At 42.6% G+C, this 23,832-nt stretch overlaps 1 protein-coding gene across 9 annotated transcripts in view; it reads right to left on the bottom strand.

Annotated features, from left to right (window-relative positions):
• ESRRG (estrogen related receptor gamma) overlaps window positions 1-23,832 on the bottom strand; it is a 791,879-nt gene that overhangs the window by 230,890 nt on the left and 537,157 nt on the right. For all 9 annotated transcript variants that reach the window (XM_061625191.1, XM_061625194.1, XM_061625192.1 and 6 more), the window contains one exon: window positions 3,035-3,151. In XM_061625191.1, coding sequence (XP_061481175.1) covers window positions 3,035-3,151 — 117 coding nt within the window. The remainder of the gene's footprint in view (window positions 1-3,034; window positions 3,152-23,832) is intronic.

Raw genomic sequence — 23,832 nt, 5'->3', positions numbered from 1 at the left:
TGTGTGAATGATGTGTGTGCATAGTGCACCTGCCAGCCATCATTGAAGATGGTAGCAAGTATGTCAGCCCCTTAGAGACCCTCCTCCACCATCTTTGTTGATGGCAGTCATGTGCACACAGTGCACATGACATTCACATTGATGGGAGAGACAGGTGGGGCATGTGGGTGGGCTTATTAAAGCCTGCGCTGTGTGTGTTTGGGAGAGTGCCTGGGAACTCCCTCTCCGCAATCTGCGGCAGGGTCAGGTTGCAGGACCTGACACTGCTCCGAATAACAGAACAGGAGTGCCACCCTTAGCAGGGGCCCTTTGAGGGCCGCTCTGGGCCGCAGGGGACCTCAGCCAGGTTCCAAGCTGGCCACCCTCTGGTGCTGGCCCTGCAGCTGCAAGAGGTGCAGATTTTGACCAGAGCAGTGGTGCTGGGTAAAGAGAGCTGAACCCTTTCACTCCACACAATAAATGGCTATCTAAAGTTACTATCAGCCTCTGAGGGGGAATTATAGGCATGATACTGTGTTTCTTTGCTCCCTCTCTCTATATATACATATTAAATGTTGGAAGTTCAATCATGGATGTCCCATAACATCTTTTTTGGGGCCTAATCTTCCTGTGATATGATGCACCTGATGGTAAAGAGCAAAGGATCCGTCTATTAAATCAAAACATAACAGGAACGGCAGTACATAGACCAGGCAGAAGGATCCATATTGTTCACTTTCACAAACGTAGAGTCCACATTGAATGTACCACTACCAAATGTACCACTACCAAAACAACATCATCATGCTACATGAAGGAAGAAAATGGTGAAAAAGCAAGCCCTAACAATGGTTTTCTATTCCAAATGGCCAAGGACTCATCTTCAAGTATGTTTTTTCATGTTAGAGTTCATCCAAAGCTTTCATTAAGATTTTTGTATTACAGTTTTGTAGTATGAAACAAATTAGGTTTTGCACATGGAAGAAGCCCTATCCAAATCTGAATAAAAAAGCCAAATCTCTTGGTGAACCAAAATCCTCAGTGAATTAGACAGGAATTTTACGGGAGTAAGATTAAAGGCAGCAAGCTTTGGTTCATGGGATCATAGTGTCTGCCAAAGCAGCCACAGACAGAATGAGGTTTATTCTTAGTAATTATCAGTAAGAATATATCTGTAGGTGTGTGATAGGCCTTTTTTTGCCATCTCCATCAGCCCATATTCTTTCGGGAACAGTAGTTGAGGGAAAGCTGGTTGTATAGGGAAAAGTGTGAGTTTCACTTTCTGAATTGAAAATCCAGTTATATTTCACTGCAAACTGCACCTTAAAGCAATAGTTTAGCACAAGGCATTCTTCCTTGGCAGAACTCAGTATGGATTCCAATGGATAAGAGCAGAAATTATTAATGCACAGCATTCAATCTAGCTGAACTGCAACACTGCTGAACTTTGTCTTCTCAATTTAACATAAATACAGCATGCTTGTTTAAATAAAAACTTATTTGGTAAAACCACAACAACTTCACAAAAGTATGTTCACACACATAGAATGAGCTATTGGGTTCACTAGGTGAACTGGAATTTTAGATTAACCCTGGCTGTTATCTGGAGGAACCGAGAGCAGATACTTTCCACGCTTCCAGATAGAGCCCAGGGTGAAACCTTGGAATCTTGCCAATAGAGAATTTGTCGTCAGCTGGTGGGTCGGGATCCACTACTGAGTCACAACCTGATTTAAGATGAGTTGCAACAAGCAGCACTACCACAATACATACATACATACAAGCATTTGGGAACCAACTTATTCTTTTTCTACCATATGGTAGGAAAAGAATAGTAAGTTGGTTCTCAAATGCATGTTTGGGCTCAAGGTAAGCTCCAGCTCTGAAACGGTGAAAGACTATTGTTGTAGTGAGAGTGATGAGCTAGATGCATATCTAGATTTCATCTTTTATTCCTATGGTACAATGCATAGATTACATTAAATATTACCCGGGAACATGGAAAAGATTTATATTGTTTGAATGACTGTTCCCACTTGCGCAACAGAACATCCCTTCCCTCCCCCTGTGCAGCCCCCAGGCCCAAAACTGTTCCAGAGGATTGGAGGAAAACCCTGAGTAGATGAGGGGGAGGTGGGCACATGGGAGGGGGGAAGAAGAGGGAGGAGAAGTTCTCTTGCACAGATGTAGTTCTGCTTGTGCAATGATTTAGTTGGATACAACCCAATGTATTCAATATTTCTGGTTTTGGAGACCAAGGAACAAACAAAACTTGCCTTAAAACTCACAGAGATATTTTGAGTATGGGACAGTAATATCCGAGGGCTACATTATTTCCCCGATATCCTAGTTTCACTTATTTTAGCAGCTAAGTATTTGGTCTGGATATAACAATCTTCAAATATATAGTAGAACAATAATCAACAGGACCAGTCAAAAAGGTTTTATTATATTGGTGACACACCTGTAGTTTCCACTTCAAAGAGCTAGTATTGATCCAAAAACCTTAAATGGTTTGAGTCCTGGGTACTTAAAGGAATGCCTTTTCCTACATATTTATTCCTTATGATCATCAGCTGACACTGCTAGAGGTTCAGCAGGTGGCTTTTCCAGGACTTTCCACAGAGGCAATGCCCTTTAAAATGGAATACCATCTGGCCAGTTAATTTCAGACTTTAGGAGATTAGTTATTCAAGAAGGTATTTGTAATAGGGAAATAACTGGTGCTGGCTTTATTGAATTCTGCTTTTATACTGGATTGGTTCTTTGCTGTATGTTTTTATTTGATTTTTAAATCAGAGCATCACAAAAATATCTGAGTATTTTCAATAGCAAATCTCCCTCTCCCTCCACTCCCCACTGCCTTTGGTGATCATACCCACTGACTTTTCTTCACAAACTGAAATGCAGTTCTCAACATTGTGGAAATATATTGTTTTATTGTGTTTTATTTTATTTATACAAAATTTTCTATCCTGGCCTGCTAAAATCCAATCACCACATAAGTTGACTTATAACAATGCAAGCAATTATCTTAAGACGTGATCCACCTTACCTTCTTTCAGCATGCCAACTTTTAGACACTTCATAAACCGACAGGCTTGGCAGGACTTGCGTCTACGCTTTGTAATTTCACATTCATTTGTTGCTGGGCAGCTGTATTCTATGTTACCTGTGGCATTCAGGGTTCGGAAAAGAGAAGAAACATTAGCTATCAAGTTCTTGTCATAGAGAAGCACGTACATAGCTAAAAGCATATTTATCACTAAAAACGTACATCATTTATTTATTTTTTTAACATCAAACAACTACTAGGTGACTTACAGCAAATTGAAAACATAATTTAAAAAATCAGGCATAAATAATTAACCCAACAAAAACCAAGCCAACTTCCAAAAGGAAAATATTATTAATATTAGCAGCATCTCAAAGAAACAACCCCATAATATAAGCATAACTACTGTATTTCTGAAAGATCGTCTCACCCCTTATTTAACCAATCAATCACTGTACTCTGCAGGTGATGGTCCCCTGCAGATATGCTCTTAACAGGAGACCGATTCCTCAAAGGAATCAGACTTTCAGCATTGTGGCACCTATTTATTGGAATTCCCCTGTTAAATATTAGGTGCCGTCTCTGTTGTCTTTTTGGCACCTACTGAAGACTTTCCTCTTTCATCAAGCTTTTTAAGTAGAGAGCTTTCCCAATCTGTATCTATATTTGAATTGTTTGTAGATGTTTGAATTGTTTTATCGCTTGTGTGTTCGCTGCCCTGGGCTCCTTTGGGAAGAAGGGTGGGATATAATTTTAAATCATCATAATCATCATCCATCAAATGCTTGGTTTTAATCTAGCACTGAAAGCAATCTTGCTGGAGAGTGCCCCACAGGTGGGGAGACACAACAGAAAAGGCCTTCTCCCTAGTTGTCACCTTCTGAACACCTCTTGCATAGGGGCCTATTTAAGGAGGTTTACAAGAAAATACAAAATAATAATAATAATAATAATACTTGTATCCTGATATTCATAATTCCATTCAGTATGATGCTGTTTGCGATGTCAATGTTTCATGGGAAGAATAAAAATGTCTTTCCTCATCAGTGCTGCCCCATCTTGCTTTAAAGGTATTTTGTTACTTTCTAACCCTTTCCCCCTGTGATTAAGTGCATTAGTATCTTAATGAAAATGCATTCTGTTTATTGCTCTCTTGGGAAGAGGGAGGTCATCACACAAAATGCATAAATTGTCATCAGAGACAGTCCAGGCATAATTGCAATTTTGCTGCTCCATGTTTGCTGCACTCAGAGTCTGTGGAAGTCCCCTGAAACATGCACAGATTCTAGTAATTAGCATAGAGTCTGCCTGGGACCACAGCATTGATGAAATATTTCAGAGTTAATCACACTTTGTAAACACTGATTTATATTGACTACCTTTCTCCAGACTGATGTCTCCTCATTAAATATCACATTAGCGGATTGCAGGATTGTACAAAGATTCAAATGCTCTGCAACTGCTAGCTCAACAAGGAATACTACGTATGCCACTGATGCTGCAAAATAGTTTAGTATTTATGATAAAGGAGCCCCACATGTAGTAAAATGTGAAAGCTCAGCAGAAATGGTGCACTCAATTAACATTTTTACTCAATGCATATTGGGGTGGATGGGGATAATAAAATCATTTGCATCATCTTATTTGGACTATGCAAGCTAACCAAATCTATTATCAAAGCAGAATACATAGCCACCTGGGGGAGCACAATTCAAAGAATATACATAGACGGTGCCAGAAGACAGTGAAGACACAAGACGACAGAAGAAGGTTGACACAAGTAGTCCTATCCCACCCAGTGCTGTTGGACCCTGTGGTTATTTGGGGTGAAAAGGCATACAAATGATAACTGAATCATATGCTGGAAATTAAAATAAGGCTGTAATCTTAAAGATGCCTGAACAGATTATAAAGCTGTAATGTGAAGTATACCTTTGGAGGAAATATATTAAGGATGAAAGCTATAGTGTGACTTGTACCTTTATTTATCTTTCAGAAATCTAACATATAGGACAAAGCTCCCCTTCTCCAAAAAATGAACTTTGCCCTTTATGTCTGCAATATTTTTGTGGTCTCATCACTAGAGATGTTGTATGTATGTTTGGGCTCTTATACTGATTCTAACACATCTGGCTTAAAGCGGAAATCAAGCTGGAGTGCTTCCTGGGTTCTGTCTTAAGTGGGTTCTGTCTGAAGGGCCAAATTAGATATAGTTTTCACCCCATAGTATGGGGAGGTCTAATCATTTCCTCCCCTAGCATTATCCTGATCAAAACCATGTGCCCTACACCTTTTATTACTTTTTTAAAAACCCTGACATGATTGAGACATTGTCGATGGTTTGGCCCTAAATTCACATAAAAAGCCAGTCACTATCAACAGAGTGTGTTAATGTAGGCTCTTTCACTTCTTCCAGTATACAGCATAGTTAGCACACTCGCATGAAGAGTGTGCGCCAGAATGCACCCTAGCAAAAAGTCTGGAGCCATCCTAGTTAAAGAACTATGATTCTTTTAATTGATCATAGTAGGTGTTATTAAATTAGCAATGCTCAAAGACAGCAATGAGTCAGGATTGTCCTTTATTACACAAATGTATCTCTTAACATTAAAAGTAGTACAACAAAGAATAAAAACAATATAAAATGTAGAAAAAATCACATAAATGTAACATACAGCTGGGATCACACTTCAGGAAATTTCTGTGCAAACAAAAAAGTCTTAAAGCAAGCATCTGAATCTTAACATAGTTGGTCCTTGCCTGTTATTAATACAGAATTCCATGAGGCAGGTGCTGCAATACTGAAAGCCCTGCTTCTGTTTACTTTGGAGCAGACCTCAGAAAAATACAGCACCACTAAAAGCACTTCTCCTAAAAACCACAGTGACTGGGCAGGAACATATGGGGTAAGGCAGTCCCTGAGATAATCTGGTCCCAAATTGTTTAGGGCTTCCTATACTACTAACAAAATCTTAAACTTGGTCTGGGAGCATATTAGTAGCCAGTGCAGTTCCTTAACTAAAGGTGATATACGATAAGTCAGCAACCTAGCTAACTTTACAAATTCTGTTCCTTTAGTTTCTGCCCTCTGTCTTGGGCAGAAAAAACACAAGGATTTTTTTATATATACGACTCTCTAATGAACAAGTATTTCTTTTAATGTGTGCTCAGTCTGCATGGGCTCCTGCCAGGAGGAAGGGCGGGATATAAATCAAATAATAAATAAATAAATAATACACAGAGAGCATGATTAAAAACTTGGCTCAATCCACATTTTAACAGTTTTCTGTGGACAACTGACCACTTGATTTAATAGCAGCTTCATATATAACCATTTCATACAAATGGCCACATGACCTTAGGCCTAAGATGTGTGCAAGGCCAGGATCAGAGGTCAGTGATGTTGAGCACCTACTCAGACCTACACTGCTGAGGACAACTGTCAAAGTTCCCTTGTCCAGCTGCCCCTCCTCCTTGCCATTATTTTCCATTCACCTGTACCCACCAGACAGATAAACAGCTTTCATTCACCTTTCCTTCTCCCAGTTGGCAGCTGTGCAGATTGGGCCCAAAAGGAGATGATGAGTAAATACAAGAACAGCAAGGAGGTAGTGGGCCCCCGTAAGGAGAGTACCCATTGAACACATCTTGCCCAAACCTGAAGCTAACAATGTGTTCTTCAGTCAACATCATATCTGAACATAGGAAGCTGCCTTACACCAAGTCAGAACAATGGTCCATCTAGCTCAGTACTGTCTACAGTGACTGGCAGTGGCTCTCCGGGATTTCAGACTGGAGTCTCTCCCAGGCCTACCTGGAAATGCCATTGGGGATTGAACCTAGAACCTTCTTCATGCAAAGCAGATGCTCTTCCACTGAGCTATGTCCCTTTCCCTCTCTTTGCCAGAGAGAAGTGGTTGGATGGAACTATTGTAACCAGTGACAGTTATAACTGGTAGCTGAGGTCTAAGTGGTATGTGGGTCTTGTCTTTGAGGCCTGTCACTAGACATGCAGTGTTTAAGTGTTAAGCTTTCATAACACATTGTTGTAAGAATGGCGCTTTGACAGGATAAGGTTGATGGGGCAAGAACAACTGCAAATGTTCCCTAATAGTCCTGACAAAATTGCTAGTACTAGGAAAATTACAAGACAATAGCCCAGGAAGACTAGGAGATGGTAAGAGTAAATGGCTCTTCCTTGACCAACCACCCTTCCAGCCAGAGGGCAAAGCTTGGCTAGGGATCTATAAAATAACACAAACAGAATAGACTGCTATTTTTGAATGAGACACAGAAACAAAGACCTGTGTTTTTTTGGCCTTTGCAAGCTCAGAAAGAGCAATCTTGGGATAGCGAATCTGGATATATTTTGAAGTGTTTAACCTATTTTCAAACTATGCATCTCTGAATAGATGCACATGCTACAAAGTGCCAAGAAACTTCCAATGATCTCCTTTCAAAAGAAATGGGGGGTAGCTTATCCCTTGAGGACGTAATCAGAGCATCCATTGGAGAGCCACATGTATCCACATGTATCAGATCAGAAGACTGGTATTGGACGTGGGCTCCCTGGCAGCCATGCTGTGGCCTCCCCCCCCAAAAAAGCCAGCACCATGCAGAGTGACTGGGTGGCTCTTCTTCCTTCTGTGAGGCTCAGTGCAGGCCTGCTCCCACAGACACCATTATTAGGAGGGGGGCAGGATTTTGGGAACTGCTGTCCGGCTGCCTCCCAGCCTGGTGCCCCTTCCCCCCATTGGCCTGACAAGTAAGGAGGGCGAGGCTAGGCATGATCACATCCCCACCCACCCCCAGCGGAGGCTGTGGTTAGGTACAATGGGCAGATGACTGCCAGGTGGGGATAGGGGAAGAAGAGTGAGGCCAAATGGTGGGAGAGCCTCCCTGAGAGCAACAGCCTTGCAGGGGGAAGAGGTTTTAATTCTGTGGTAGAGCATCTGCCTTTCATGCAAGGGGTCCCAGGGTCAACCCATGCCAGGGAGGGGCCATCCCACGGTCAAAGCCCCAGCCTTGCAGCAAGAGAGAGGGCCATAGTTGGTGACAGGGCATCTGCCTTGCACGTAGAAGGTCCCAATGTTAGTCCCAGGTCCCTTTAGGTAGGCCTGTGGAGACTCATAGTTGGAACCCTAGAGAGCTGCTACCACTCAGGTAGACAATGATGAGCTAGATATGTAGGCAAGTAATCTGACACAGTATAAGGCAGCTTCCAAGGTTTGCTATATCCTACTTTTCCCAAGCAAAACATACCATACTATGTCAAAGGACAAGGCAGTCTCATGAGATCTTCACAGATGTTCATTTGACACTGCACACCCTATCCCAGCAGCACTACAGTAACAGGGCTGGTGCTGTCATGATTATGAGGGCTATTACCCAAATCACTGTTTACTCCTGCTGTTTTCCTAACGTAAGAGGGTTTGTAGGTACTCACGCCTTATCTCTTCAGATGACATGTGTGCTAAACTAACTTGTTGGTTTTGCAGCTTTTCTTTCAGCTAACATGGCCCCTGAAAAGCATGTTGTGGCAGTCAGTAAACCTTCCCTCTCTCTGCCATGTAAAAGGGGTGCTGGGAGCAGGAGAGGCAAGCAGCTAGCTTCTGTCTCTTAGGCCTCTGCCATTCCCCCCAATATGCCAGACAATCTGAACATTTGGCATGTGGTAAAGGAGATTCAGGAGATAGTAGGGCAGCTTCAGGCTGGTGGGCAACAACAGCCATCCATTGTGGGTGAAGAAGGGTCCCCTGAGGGGCAATGGACTAGGAAAAGAACTGCAGCTGCATCTAACAGTACCCTGCACTCCGTGGGACCATCTAATGGAAAGGAGCCTGGATAGAGCACATTTATGTCATGTTCTACAGGTGAAGTCACAAAAAGGGGACTGACTCAATGAGTGATCACTGGGTGAGATATTTTCCTGGGATGTGGATTCCCCCTATGAAGGGTTAACCTACTGTAGATCCAAGGATTCCAACTGGAGGGCCAAGTGCCTCACACAAGTGTAGGGAGTTGACTGCATCAACAGCTTCCCCTGCGGAGGTCTGGGGGGGACAACCTAGACTCCCTGGCTTAGGGGATCCAGGGGCCTCTCATCAAGAATGCTGATGACCCCCCAGGGAAGCACCTGCTCCCAAGGACCCAAAAATATTTTAGACGGCCACTATGTGGATGTATTCTCCTTATTAAGATTCAAGAAGGAGAACCAGTCCAGCTGCAGGCCCAGAAAAGGGTGCAGGAGACACACTGAAAGGCCTATCAACAACTGGGCCCAAGGGCACTTGATTTTCATTGCAGCAGTACAGGCAGCTTACCTTGACCTTGTTAACCACATGAGTTCACTTTACAGAGCATGCAGCCAGGCTGGGGACACAGTCACAATTACATATGATGAGGATTCTGCCACAAGGCAGTCAGTAGCAAGTATATGTGATAGGATTTACTCTGCAACAGGCCAGGGAAGATAGCAGGGGCAGGCCTGTGTCCGGTGATGGCAGGAGCAATTTGAGATCTCCTCATCAAGACTGGGCGAGGAAAACTTGTTGACAGTTCAATCAGGGCAAATTAAATTGAACCAGGTGCAAGGGCAGTATATTCATGAGCACAAATTTTGTTCTGGCCCGAATTCTACATCTATATGCTCCAGCCCCTAGGTCAGGGCTCCTTTTGGAGTTTTGGTCAGTCTTAATAAGAGAGACAACCCCACCTATGTAGCCCCTCCCCAGTAATGTGGGTGCTGTGCCAGGGGTCAGGCACCTAGAATTTGCACCCACACCTGTGCGTCCCTGGGCCCTCCACCCCTTCCTTTATATCTACCCTGATCATAGGGCAACACAATACATTTGGCAAGGTTTCACTGTGGGCTTCTACATCCCTTCTTCTGGCTGCCATAGAGCCTCAAGAACTCCCAACCAAAAGTCTGTAGCTGAGTTCCCCAAGATGCCGTTATGTGCCTTCAACTCAATTATGACTTATGGCAACCTTATGAATCAGCGACCTCCTATAAACCACCCTCTTCATATCTTGTAAGTTCAGGCCTGTGGCTTCCTTTTTGGAATCAATCCATCTCTTGTTTGGTCTTCCTCTTTTTCTACTCCCTTCTGTTTTTCCCAGCATTATTGTCTTTTCTAGTGAATCATGTCTTCTCATTATGTGTCCAAAGTATGATAACCTCAGTTTCATCATTTCAGCTTCTAGTGATTTGTTATTGTTGTTATGTGCCTCCAAGTCGACTACGACTTATGGCGACCCTATGAATCAGTGACCTCCAAGAGCATCTGTCATGAACCACCCTGTTCAGATCTTGTAAGTTCAGGTCTGTGGCTTCCTTTTATGGAATCAATCCATCTCTTGTTTGGCCTTCCTCTTTTTCTACTCCCTTCTGTTCTTCCCAGCATTATTATCTTTTCTAATGAATCATGTTTTTGCATTATGTGTGCAAAGTATGATAACCTCAGCTTCATCATTTTAGCTTCTAGTGATAGTTCTGGTTTAATTTGTTCTAACACCCAATTATTTGTGTGGTCCATGGTACTGCAAAACTCTCCTCCAACAATACATCTCAAATGAGTTTATTTTTCTCTCATCTGCTTTTTCACTGTCCAACTTTCACATCCATACACAGAGATCAGGAATACCATTGTCTGAATGATCCTGACTTTAGTGTTCAGTGATACATTTGAGCATTTGAGGACCTTTTCTAGTTCTCTCACAGCTGCCCTCCCCAGTCCTAGCCTTCTTCTCATTTCCAGACTATTATCTCCATTTTGGTTAATGACTGTGCTGAGGTATTGATAATCCTTGACAAGTTCAATGTCCTCATTGTCAATTTCAAATTTACATAAATCTTCTGTTGTCATTACTTTAGTCTTTTTGACGTTCAGCTGTAGCCCTGCTTTTGTGCTTTCCTCTTTAACTTTCATCAGCATTCATTTCAAATCATTACTGGTTTCTGCTAAGAGTATAGTATTGTCTGCATATCTTAAATTATTGATATTTCTCCTCCAATTTTCACATCTCCTTCATCTTGGTCCAATCCCACTTTCCGTATGATATGTTCTGTGTATAGATTAAACAAATAGGGTGATAAAATACACCTCTGTCTCACACCCTTTACGATTGGAAACCAATCGTTTCTCCATATTCTGTCCTTACAGTAGCCTCTTGTGCAGAGTATAGGCTGCGCATCAGAACAATCAGATGCTGTGGCACCCCCGTTTCTTTTAAAGCATTCCATAGTTTCTCATGATCTACACAATCCAAGCCTTTGCTGTAATCTATAAAGCATAGCGTGATTTTCTTCTGAAATTCCTTGGTCCATTCCATTATCCAACATTTGTTTGCAATATGATCTCTGGTGCTTCTTCCTTTTCTAAATCCAGCTTTGACATCTGGTACTTCTCGCTTCATATATGGTAAGAGCCTTTGATGTAGAATCTTGAGCATTACTTTACTTGCATGGGATATTAAGGCAATAGTTCGATAATTGCTGGATTCCCTGGGATCCCCCTTCTTTGGAATTGGGATATATATTGAAGGCTTCCAATCTGTGGGCCTCCGTTTAGTTTTCCATATTTGTTGATAATTGTTTGTCAAAATTTGGACAGTTTCAGACTCAGTAGCTTGTAGCAACTCTATTGTATGCAATCTGTTCCTGGTGATTTGTTTCTCCCAAGTTTTTTAAGAGCAGCTTTCACCTCACATTCTAAAATTTCTGGTTCTTCATCATACGGTTCCTCGTGAATGAATCTGTCATCCTGGCATCTCTTTTATAGAGTTCTTCAGTGTATAGCTTCCATCTTCCTTTTATTTCATCTTGATCAGTCAGTGTGTTCCCCTGTTGATTATTCAACATCCCTACACTTGGTTTAAATTTCCCTTTAATTTCTCAAATCTTTTGGAATAGCGCTCTTGTTGTACCTTTTTTGTTGTCCTCTTCTATTTCTATAGAATAACTATTGTAATAGTTCTTTGTCTGTACGTACTAGTTGCAGTATTATTGCATTTAGGGTTCTGACTGTGTTTCTCTGTTCTTTTGCTTTCTTTCTTTCTTTAACCATTTTAAGAGTTTTGTCAGTCATCCACTGAGGTCTTTCTCTCTTTTTAACTAGAGGTATTGTCTTTTTGTATTCTTCCCTGATAAAGTCTCTGACTTCACTCCATAGTTCTTCTGGTTCTCTATCAACTAAGTTTAAAGCCTCAAATCTGTTCCTTATTTGATCTTGATATTCTTCTGGGATGTTTTTTAAATTGTATTTTGGTATTATGATTGTTTTTTTGTTCTTCTTTAGCTTTACTCTGATTTTCTATATGACCAGTTCATGATCTGTACTGCAATCTACTCCTGGTCTTGTTTTTGCAGAAAGTATGGAACTTCTCCATATTCTGCTACTAATTATATAATCAATTTGATTCCTATACTGATGGTGATGTCTACGTGTACAGTCGTCTTTTCAATTGCTCAAAAAACGTGTTTGCAAGAAACAAATTATTGGCTTCACAGAATAAGTCTCTCTCCTGCTTCATTTCTATCTCATAAGCCCCATTTTCCCACAATTCCTAGTTCTTCTCTGTTCCCTCCTTTTGTATTCCATTCCCCCATTATTATCAGCACATCTTGTTTTGGTGTGTGATCAATTTCTTCCTGTACCTCTCCATAAAATCTCTCCAATTCCTCTTCTTCTGTGTTTGCTGTTGAAGGTTCCCTGTTTAATCTCATTGATATCACTTGCTCAGACCCTGCATTATAGCTCCTGATTAGTTTTGCTACATCACTTCTCACTATTAAAGCAACCCCATTTCTTAATTTCCTGCATAAAATATTTTGTAGTTGCCTGATTGAAAATGTCCCATTCCTGTCCATTTTAATTCACTCATGCCAAGTATTGTAATGTTGATGCGTTTCATTTCTTGCTTGACAATTTTTAACTTTCCCTGGTTCATGCTTCTCACATTCCATGTTCCTATTGTGTACGTTGTACAACTCTGGACTCTCCTTTTGCATCTGTGCGCAACAGCGGTGGGGCTTCCTTTCGGCTTTGACCCGGTTGCATCATTAGTCACAGTGCTACTCACGCTTGTCCTTTGTTTTTCCCCAGTAGCTCGATGAGTCCCATCTGACCTGGGGGTCTCATCTTCCAGCATTATCATGTGTTGTATTTTGGATACTCTGTTCATAGGGTTTTCATGATAAGAGGTATTCAGAGGTGGTTTACCATTGCCTTCCTCTGAGTATGGATGCATCTTAGACTGGTGTCTCAGCTTTGACCATTCTGCCTTGGGTGACCCTGCTAAGAGTCTAGCCTCTTGGTCTAGACTCCTGATGGCATTGCTCTCAGCTTCTTCAAGACTCTCAAACCCCCTCACCATGTTAAGGTGTGCATCCTAGAGGAGGTCCCCAAGATAGTGACCAACAAAATAGCAAAAGACTGTGCACTGAGGAGAATAGTCAGCCATTCCCATCACCCCCTCTATCAGATCTCTGGGCGTCACTCCTGGGCATAGTGCCCAAGAGGACACTGGGAGAGTTCCAGCTCATACACAATCTGTCATTCCCAAGGGTATCCTCAGATGCAATTTCCCCAGAGTTATGCTCAGTGCCTCCCCTTTGACTGAAGAGTAGAGATCATTGGAGCATTCATGGCTAACTGTGATATTCAGTCAGCCTTCTAGCTTCTCCTAGTTCACTCTTGGGATTGCAACCTCCTTGGGTTTAAATTTTGGGGTAGCTGGTATGCCCATGCAATGCTCCACTGCCTGTGCAGCATTCAGCATTAAACACATTTACTACCTTCTTGAAGTAGGTGGTCTGCCATGAATTGGGAAGTTGCCAGATAATTCTTTACCTGGATGATTTCCTACTTGCAGGATCCCTGGACATCTGCAAGTGCCATAAGGTGCTTTCAGCATTCCAGAAGCTGCCTGATCATTTCGGGATTCCTTTAGATCCAGATAAAAGAGGGGCCCACTATTGTACTGACATATCTAGGTATTCAGCTGGACTCCACAGCAGTTTCCTCCAGCCTTCCTCCTGACAGGTTGGCCAACCTGCAAAAACTCTTACAGGAGATGTTAGACAGGCCAAAATGCCAACTCTGGGAACTGCAAGTCCTGCTCAGGCACTTAAATTTCACCTGTAGGGTCATCAGACCTGTGTTAGGCTTGCTCACGCCACGGCTAGGGTTCTCTCCTCTCACCACCACATTTGCATCACAAAATCCATAAAGCAAGACTTGCTGGTCTGGCTCTGTCGGAAGGCAGAGCTGGGGTCCCAATCCCGGGGAGCTGGATCCCGGAGAGTTGGGAGAAGAGTATTCGGATGGATGGCAGAGGGAAGGGGGAGGAACTTCCCCCCTTTGGAGCGAAGACGAAACAGAGGAACTGCCAGTGATAAGGTCGCTTAGCAACGGGGAGCCTGAGCCCTCCCTGGACATTCTCACGCCTCCCCCTCTTTCAGGCTCAGAGCAAGAGGGGGAAGAGGGAGGGCTGCTCACAGCCGAAAAGCGGGGAAGCAGTTTACCATCAGCCCCTCCCCTATCCCCCATCCTGGAATCGGAAACTTCAGAAGAGGAGGGGGTGATGCTTCCCCCCTCACCGCGCACACGCAGACAGCTGAAAAGACAGGAGAGAAGGGGGGGAAGGCGGGCAGTACCTGAGGGGCAGTTAAGGAGGAGCAAAAGATTGCGCGCCCGTTTGGCCCCTTCTTAAAGAACAGGCGGGAAGAAGTCCCTTGCTCTGTCAACTTTCTCCCAATGCCGCAGGAACTGTATCCCTGTATTGATTCATGAGAAAACGCAGTCTTTGTTTGGACATTACCCTAATAAAACACGAATTAACTACAATTGTTGGTCTGGTTCCTGAGTCACATCCTGGGCCTGACAGGCTCCATTTCCTCAAGCATTTCAATGAGATCTTTTCTGGCAGGACAGTCTGGATGCAGGAACTTACTTACAGGTTCAATCTGATGCCTGAGGGAGTCTTGGTTCACGGGTATATTTCAAAGGCCACTAGCATGCCAAGTGCTGGCCAGAGCACTGGGTGGCCACGAGGGCCAACTGTGACCTCACATTTTTAGAACTCTTTGCCACTGTAATGGTGGTTTTCCTGTGGAAGGAACACTTTACAAACAAGAGGGTGCAATTCTAGTGCGACAACTAGGCTGTAGTGAGGGCCCTTAACAAGCAGTCATCTTGTTTGTGAATCCCTCGTTTGTGAATTTATTCTGTTGTAGCTGGATGCTAACAACTCCTTTTCAGCATTCCATGTCCCAAGAATAGACAACAACATCACAAATGCCTTGTCTCGCTTTCAGGAAAGCAGATTTTGTTAGTTGCACCCATTGCTGACACCAAACCAGAGGCATTCCCAAAAGCCCTGTGGCAGATTGGGAAAATATCACCACCCAGGGAGTGTGAGATTCTATTGCACATTCGATTTTCCATTCATACCTGGCAGTAGGGGAGGATTTTGTAGACTTTAACAAAACACAGGGGTTGCAGAAGCCATAGCCGGCTTCTGATGCTTTAGTCTTTAGTTACCTGTCCAATTTTAGGGACAAGACCCCAAGACCATGGCTTCCTGCCTAGATGCTATCTCCCTTTTCCCCAAGGAGTAAGGTTTCCCAGACCCTTGCAACTTCTTCAAGACGTGTAGGGCCATTGAAGGATGGAGGAGATGGGACCCACTGAGAAAAAAACACCTAGTAATCCATCACTTATGACATCCTGTCTTGCCGAGTAGAGCTACTACACATTGTTTGTTGGTCCAGCTATGAGGCTGTGCTCTTCAGGGTCATGTTCACTTTAGCATTCTTTGGGCCCTGGCCCTGAAAATGAGTGAGTTCACAGTAGAAAACAAAGCATGTGTCTTAGCCATTTCTCTTCAGTGGGGCAATACCATTGTGTCCAATCTAGGCTCTCTGTCACCAGACCAGAAAGTCAAAAGGCTTCACTCTCCTTCAGACCATCTCCAGCCAAGGGTCCCTGCCCACTGCAAGACACCAAGGAGTATCTCAGTTTGAGGCCACAGAGCCCAAGGCAGTTCATTGTACACTTAAGACACATACCCCCTCACCAGGCACCAGTTCTCAGGGGTATTCAGGCTATGCTTGGCAAAAACAGGTTTTTCCAGAAAACAGTATGATATGCACTCTTTTAGAATAAGAGCTGCCACCTCAGCTGCAGAGTGGGGTCTCCCTTCTACCCAGAATTAAGGTCACTGGGCACTGGAAATCACATGCCTTTAAAAGTTAAATTCACCCTCAAGCAAATCGCAAGCTGCCAGTAACCTCTGATTTATTTCAGGCTGAAACAGAATGTGGATAACTGGTCACAGCATCATCCATTGGGCTGAATAACATGAGAGGTTTACAATGTGGTCTGACTAGTTTGGCCTGTCAGGTGATCTCCAGGTGTGGCATGAGGTGGAGAGAGCTACACCCCCTGTTAGATCAACAGATTGGTCGCTTTGGCCCTCCAGACTTCTCATATACCTGGGGGAGAATGACCTTGGCATACTAAAAGGCATACACTTGGTACTGGCAGCAAAAGCTGACCTTGCCTGATTGAAGAACACCCATCTATAATGTTGGGTTGGTATGCGTGGCTCCAGAAGATGCACTGAAGAAATGAAGGGGGGCATGGCGAATTGAAGTGGCCCACTGCCATGTCAGCACAGCTATAGTGAAACTGGTACCACCGAGGGGTGGCCTTGTAGTCTGTCACCTGCTAACAAGATGTGATTGCTCTGTTTTCTATCACACTGATGGAGTTCACCTTTCTGCAAAGGGTAACAACGTCTGGCTTGATGACATTACCAATAGCTTAATTTCTTGGTTTGAGCATGTGAGGTGGGGTTTGGATGGGTCAGGAAGTGCTGCTCCCCCCCTTATGGTGGAAATGACATTGGGAAGGATCAAACATCAGGGGAACCCCCATAAGGGGTCTAGTGGAATACTTGCTGGCCTACCTTGGGAGTGGCCCCGCCTCATCCAGCTTGCAACCACTAACACCCGGTTGGCCAGCAGGATCTCATGTGGTTGGCCAGGTACCTCACCTAGGTCTAACACTGGCCAACTCCCAAGGGTGGTTCTCAACTGCTTGCTGGGCTGTTTAAACATTCCCTCAATGAAGGCTGCCGGGATGGAAACAGATGCTTTCCCTACTGCCATGCCAACTCTGCTTGCTTGCTTTAATCAATAAAGGTGTGGCCTGTTTCCTCCCATAAACATTGTTGGCTGTCCTATTCCTGTTGCTGATGAGCAAATGCATAGCGTGCTTGCCTCCTAAGTTAATCACTCCTGCTATAGGTTAAAAACATCAAAACGTTTTTAAAGAACTTCAGAAAATCTGCCTGTAAGTTTTCTCTCCATAACTACGGTATGCAGACTGCAATATATGCACGTTATGGTGTCTCAGGGAGAACTTTTCCACGACTAGACACACTAAGTGAGAGTAAAACTACTAGCGGTGCAAACTTGAATGAGCCTAGCTTTGTCAATAGTTGGAAAAGAAAGGGTGTTGCGCAAGAAACAAAATCAGCCAGGCAGATCAAGTCTGTCCCTGGAACTGACAAGAAAGATAGAAACATTTATAATATCTTCTGGCTGACTTTCCGAGAAGACTGGACTATGGTTATTTATTTTAAAGTCTTTTGTACAATTAGTTTGCAAGCACTCATTTTTTCAATTACAGTTTTATATGCTCTCGCATCTAGCTGGCTGAGAGAATAACAGAGTATATGTAAAAAGATTGTGCCTGAAGTGCCAGGGCATAATTTGTATCTTCCTTTCAGAGGCATAATGGACTTTTACAGTTTGTTGGTTAAAGAGCTGAATAATGTGAAGTAGTGCAACGTTTCATAATAATAAAAGCCAAATTTTCACATCACATGGCTGCTGCCCTGGCATTACAATGCAGTGAGATCTGTGTCAGCCTGAGTTTCCTAATTGCTACACATACCCAGAAATATTTATTTTTAGTGCTTTTGTGGAATTTTGTGTAATAGTTTTAATTTTATTAAGAGGAGCAAATGAAAATGACACATGGAGTTCCAATGAGATGCAGCCCTTATTAAAAACTGCACACACAGGAGATCATAGAATAGGAGGTAGAAAATCATAGAACATTGAACTTGAGGTAACAAATTGATGAGGGCTAATATGCTGGTTGAATCCCAACAAAATTGAGACATGGTGGTTAGGTGGCATCTGGGTCTGCTCTGGCTGGGGTCACACTCCTCCTTAAGGACGAGGTGTGTAGTCTGGAGGTCTTCATTGTAAGATGGCACAATGTGGTACATAAATGCTCTGGAAGCCAAAATTACCTGTTTCCCCAGAATCTACAAGCACTTGAACTAGGAATACATTGTTCCTGGGTTGTACATTAGTGCTTCACATCACATACCTGTTGAAGCTGAAAAGAAGCAATACACTCTTCTAGACACCCAAGACAGCTCATTGGTTTTCCACTAACTGGCCTGGATAAATACTTTTTGTCTTCTAAATAGAAATTAACAAAGAGATTAGGAAGATGTCTGTACTGAATAGATAGATATTTTGAAATTTAATTTAAGCAAAACGGTGCCAGTAATGGAGCTGGTGGAAATGAATTGTGGCATATATAAAACATATTTAAAAAGAAAACTCTTTTACAATGAAGGATACATAGGTATAGGCTCACCTTAAACTGGGTTGTGGAGGAAAAGGGGGGCTTGGGAGAGTGTGACCAGGGTGAGAAAGTTTATGATAAATGTGCACAACACATTATAATTGTGCCAAATATAAGTAAAGGATATTGTAGAAGGCTTAGTACCACATTGGTGAGATTAACTCATGTTATCAAGTCAGAAAATGAAGAACAGATGAGGTTCAAATCAGCGAGACAACACTGTATCAGGTGTAGTTTACATCAACCTCTGATGCTATTTTCAGTTACAAAAGGCATGAAAATGACATGCCCTAAAACAGAATGGACATGAGACCTGAGTCCTCTGTTATCCCTAGTGATATTCTATTATAGGACAAATGAAAGGCTATTAAACAAGGTATAGACAAACTGGCGCTTGCTGAAAAAAGGACAATCAAGATAGTCAGTGGTATGAAAAACAAGTCCTATGAGGAAAGGTGGTGGGAGGAACTGGGTATGTTGAGTGAGTGAGAGAGAGAGAGAGAGAGAGAGAGAGGCTGCTTTCACACATTGCATTAGTTTAATGGATTAAAAAGGTAGAGCTTCTGTCCCAATTTCTAAAATCCCTTTCACACTGCAGTACCTGTTGCATTAAGGAACAGCAGCTTTTTCAGCCAATATACCGGCATTTTGCGCAACTGTCTTTCACACGGCTTGTTTTCGTTCCTCAGCCGTTATACAAATGCTCACTGTTTTCCACTGTGTAGGAGATCTAAGATCTCATTTGATCGCCATGCAAGCTCTCTCCCTTTAGGATATGACTTTTCAAATTATTTTAGTTGTATTGACACAGGGGTGTGTGTGGGAAATGCTGCTATCTGTGCCGATGCTGGAATACCGGTACAACGTTCATCAGCCAAAAAACCCCTAAAGACTAAAGGGTGGAAATGCACTGCATGCTGGGATGCCTGTCACATGAGCGGCTGCAGCTAGCAAAAAACTCCTGTGATCTTCTGGGTCCCCAGCCTTGCTAACGCATTATTTCTGGTATCATTTATCAAGGAAATTAGCGCTAAACTTCTACTAGTTTCCACTAGAATTCTGGAGCTAGCTTGTGCGTCGTGTGAAAGATAAAATATAATGCACAAGTTACCAGGTAAGAAATCATCAGAATAACGGAATAAAGTGCAGTGTGAAAGCAGCCAGAGAGAGAGAAAGAAAGAATGCTCTTCAAATACTTAAAGGGCTATCACACAGTAGAGGACAAAAACTTGTTTTCTATTGTCCAAGAGGTCAGAATCAGAGCTAACAGGCTTTAGGTACAGGAGGATAGATTTCAGTTAAATATTAAGAGAAAGGTCTTGACTGTAAGAGCAGTTAGACAATGAAATTAAATGCATAAAAGGATTATTAAAAAATGGAAATGGACTACCTTCAAGTCAATTCTGACTTATGGCTACTCCATGAATAGGGTTTCCGTGGTAAGCGGTATTCAGAGAGGGTTTACCATTGCCTTCCTCTGAGGCTGAGAGGCAGTGACTGGCCCAAGGTCACCCAGTGAGCTTCAAGCTGTGAGGGGATTCGAACCCTGGTCTCCCAGGTCATAGTCCAGCACCTTAACCACTACACCACATTATAAGCTGTCCTTTATTGAGGGTGTTCAAGCAGAGACTGGTCAACCGATCATTAGGGATGCTCTAAGCTCTGAAATTCCTTCCTTAAACAGTAGTTTAGACTAGACAGCCTTCAGGTTCTCTCTAATGCTATGCTTCTGATTCGAAGATGAAACTGTTCCTGGCATATTCTAGGTATGGCTGCTTCTTGCTTTTCACTGGTGATAAAACTGGTTATGAAATTTATTCACCAAGTAAGACTAAAGGTGCTTAGTTTCTGTCTTGACTTTTGCAGGCCAGCTGTGCATGTAACAGAATCAATGTTCAAAGCAGTCATGGCTCGAAGATGAAGAAGAAGAAAGGCACTGACCAGCGCTATTAATAAGCCATGCTGCTTTCCATTTTCCCCCCATTGCCTTAAAGAGACAGGCACAAGCGAGAATCTTGTGCCCAGTAATCAGAGAGGCCTTTCTGCATGACCAAAAAAAAACCATGCTGCAGCCAGATTTTTTTTCTTTGGCTGATATCCATACAACTTGATCCAGCACTAATAGCACAGTGCTCCTTCTCTATGTATATATTGTGTAGAGATTTATACTATAGCACATGAGAAGAAGAGCACAAAAATAATACTGAAGAAACTAAAACGTAAACTGGTAAGGCAGAGAGATGATCTGGTGATCTCAGACACTGGGAAAAACATCAATGCTGGATGAGCAATGCAGCAATTTGTCTTTGCATAAACAAGCAAATGGTCAAGCCTTGAAGAAACAATGTGGGCACATCATAGACAATCCAGCAGATGCCTGGGACTCCTGCCCAACCAGATTGTCCTGTATAATCACAATAGCAATGTGTGTAATATAAAGTGCATTGCACAAGTAATCAGACCCCTGACCGATGTGCTCCTATTACTGAATTACAAATGGTACATTGTAATTTCATTCTGTATGATATTTTATTTTGAAACACTGAAACTCAAAATCAAGACATTTAAGGTGACATTGGTTTTATGTTGGGAAATGCTTGTAAGAAACATAAAAAACTGAAACATGTTGCTTGCATAAGTATTCAACCCTCACACATTAATATTTGGTAGAGCCCCCTTTCACTGCAATAACAGCTTTAAGTCTTTTGGGGTAGGTGCGTACCAGCTCAGCACACTGTGTCGGAGGGATTTTGGCTCATTCTTCTTGGCAGAATCACTCCAGGTCATTCAGGTTGGTTGGATGTCGCTTGTGGACAGCAATTCTCAAAGAGCACCACAGATTCTCAATGGGATTTAGATCAGGACTTTGACTGGGCCACTGCAGGACAGTCACCTTTTTGTTCTTGAGCCACTCCAATGTTGCTTTGGCCTTGTGCTTGGGATCACTGTCCTGCTGAAAAGTGAATTTCCTCTCAAGTGTCAGTTTTTTAGTGGACTGAAGCAGGTTCTCGTGCAGTATTTCCTTGCATTTTGCTCCATCCATTCTTTCTTTAGTTTTAACAAGATGCCCAGTCCCTGCTGATAAGCATCCCCACAGTATGATGCTGCCATCACCATACTTCACTGTAGGGATGGTGTGTCTCCCATACAGGCTTACAGTGTTATGCAGAGCTCTTGATATGGTTGACTGGTGCACCATTACTCCACTCCCAGCCACTGAACTCTGTAGCTCCTTCCAAGTGATTGTTGGCCTCTCTGTGGCTTCTCTCGCAAGTCTCCTTCTTGTTTGAGAGCTGTGTTTTGAGGGATGACCTTTCCTTGGCAGTGTCTGGGTGATGCACCTTCCACTTCCTGATTATTGATCCGACTGTGCTCATGGGGATAACACTTGGATATTAGTTTGTACCCTTTTCCTAATTCTCTCACTTCTGTAGAATGCTCTTTGGTCATCATTTTCCTTCAGATCTAGAGCCTGACCAATGATCCTTCAACAGTGGGGTTTTTATCCTGACAATGTGACAGCAACTTTAATGGTTTACAAATGGAGGCCAGTGGAAAGATAATTGTGTCCTCGATAGGGCAGTTTCTTTCATCTGTGTAAACTGGTAGCTTCCATAGCCCAAAGGTTTAATACTTATGGAAACAACATGTTTCAGTTTATGTTCCTTACAAACATTTCCCAACATAAAACCAATGTTACCTTACAATAATTGATTTTGAGTTTGTGTTTCAAAATAAAATATCATACAGAATGAAATTACAGTGTACCATTTGTAATTCAGTAAATTGAGAGCACTGGTTAGGAGTCTGATTACTTTTGCAAGGCACTGTATGTGGGAAGACCATCCTTGTAGCATGTACAAAATACTCCATAAGATTTCTGCAAGATCAGACAAAAGATTGATCTAGTCCACCATCCCATTCCCAGCACTGGCTTAGCCAGATCTGTCTAGAAAGCTTATAAGCAGGGCAGGATGCCAACAGCCTTTCCCTGCTATTTGACCTTCAGCAACTGGGATGCAGAGGAATACACCTCTTGGAATACAGGGACCAAGTGATCTAGCTGACTGCTAGATTCCAACTGGGATACCTGTATTCCAAACTGAGATGCAGAGGAATACATCCCTTGGAGTACAGGGACCAAGCAATCTAGCTGATTTCCTTCCCAGTATATACCTGTGCAATCACTGAGATCACTGGAAAAGATTCTGCTGGCCATGCTATAACTCACAGACTGCCATCTAGCAGGAACACAGAACTGGGCCTTCTCTGTGATAACTCCTGTTCTCCAGAATGTTCTTACACTCCTCCCATTTGGGAGGCTTCTTTTGTAGCATGTCTCAGACACTTACTGAAAATGCATCTTTTTGGTCCAGTTATTTCCTATTGATTCCTGGATTGTACTGCTTACTATTTTCAGTATTTTATTGTCTGAGCATTTATTTATTTATTTATTTTTGATTAATTGCTGGTTATTTATATTATCTGTATATATGTAAACCACTTTAAGATATTTAATATGCAATAATGGTCTGCAAGTTGACTAACCAAAAAAAAATTAATGCTGAATGTCCTCTCCAGTTACTGTATTGTAGCCAGTATCTATTGATGAGACCAGGGGTTCACAAACTGTGGTCTGTGGACAAGCAGTGGCCCATAACTTTCATTCAGATGGTCCACAACATCTCCACATTATTCACATTGATTTTTAACTGTATTTGTATTGCATCTTTTATTTCTTATGTTGCATTTTATTGTATTATGATTTGAATTATATGGAATGCAACTTGTTATACCATGCAACACAATATAAGAAATAAAAATACCATTAAAAATCATACAGGCAGAAAAATCATGAAGAGGTCCACAAAGACTATCAGCAATTTTCAAGCTCTCCACAGGGGAAAAAGTTTGGGAACCACTGCATTAGACCTATCTTCCATACATTTTCTGATGCTCTTTTAATGCTATCTAAGGCTAACTGTGGTATCTTGTGGTAGTAATTCCATCAGTTAAATTATGCATACGAACCTACCAGTACACTGCGCTCAACGTCGAAGGCCCTCCTCCGGATGCCTACTCAGAGAGACGCCCGGAAGGCGACTACAAGAAAGAAGGCCTTCG

This window comes from Rhineura floridana, chromosome 4 (assembly GCF_030035675.1).
Source record: "Rhineura floridana isolate rRhiFlo1 chromosome 4, rRhiFlo1.hap2, whole genome shotgun sequence".
Lineage (NCBI taxonomy): Eukaryota > Metazoa > Chordata > Lepidosauria > Squamata > Rhineuridae > Rhineura > Rhineura floridana.
Note: the sequence above shows the minus strand (reverse complement) of the source record. Positions and strands in the feature narration are given on the sequence as shown.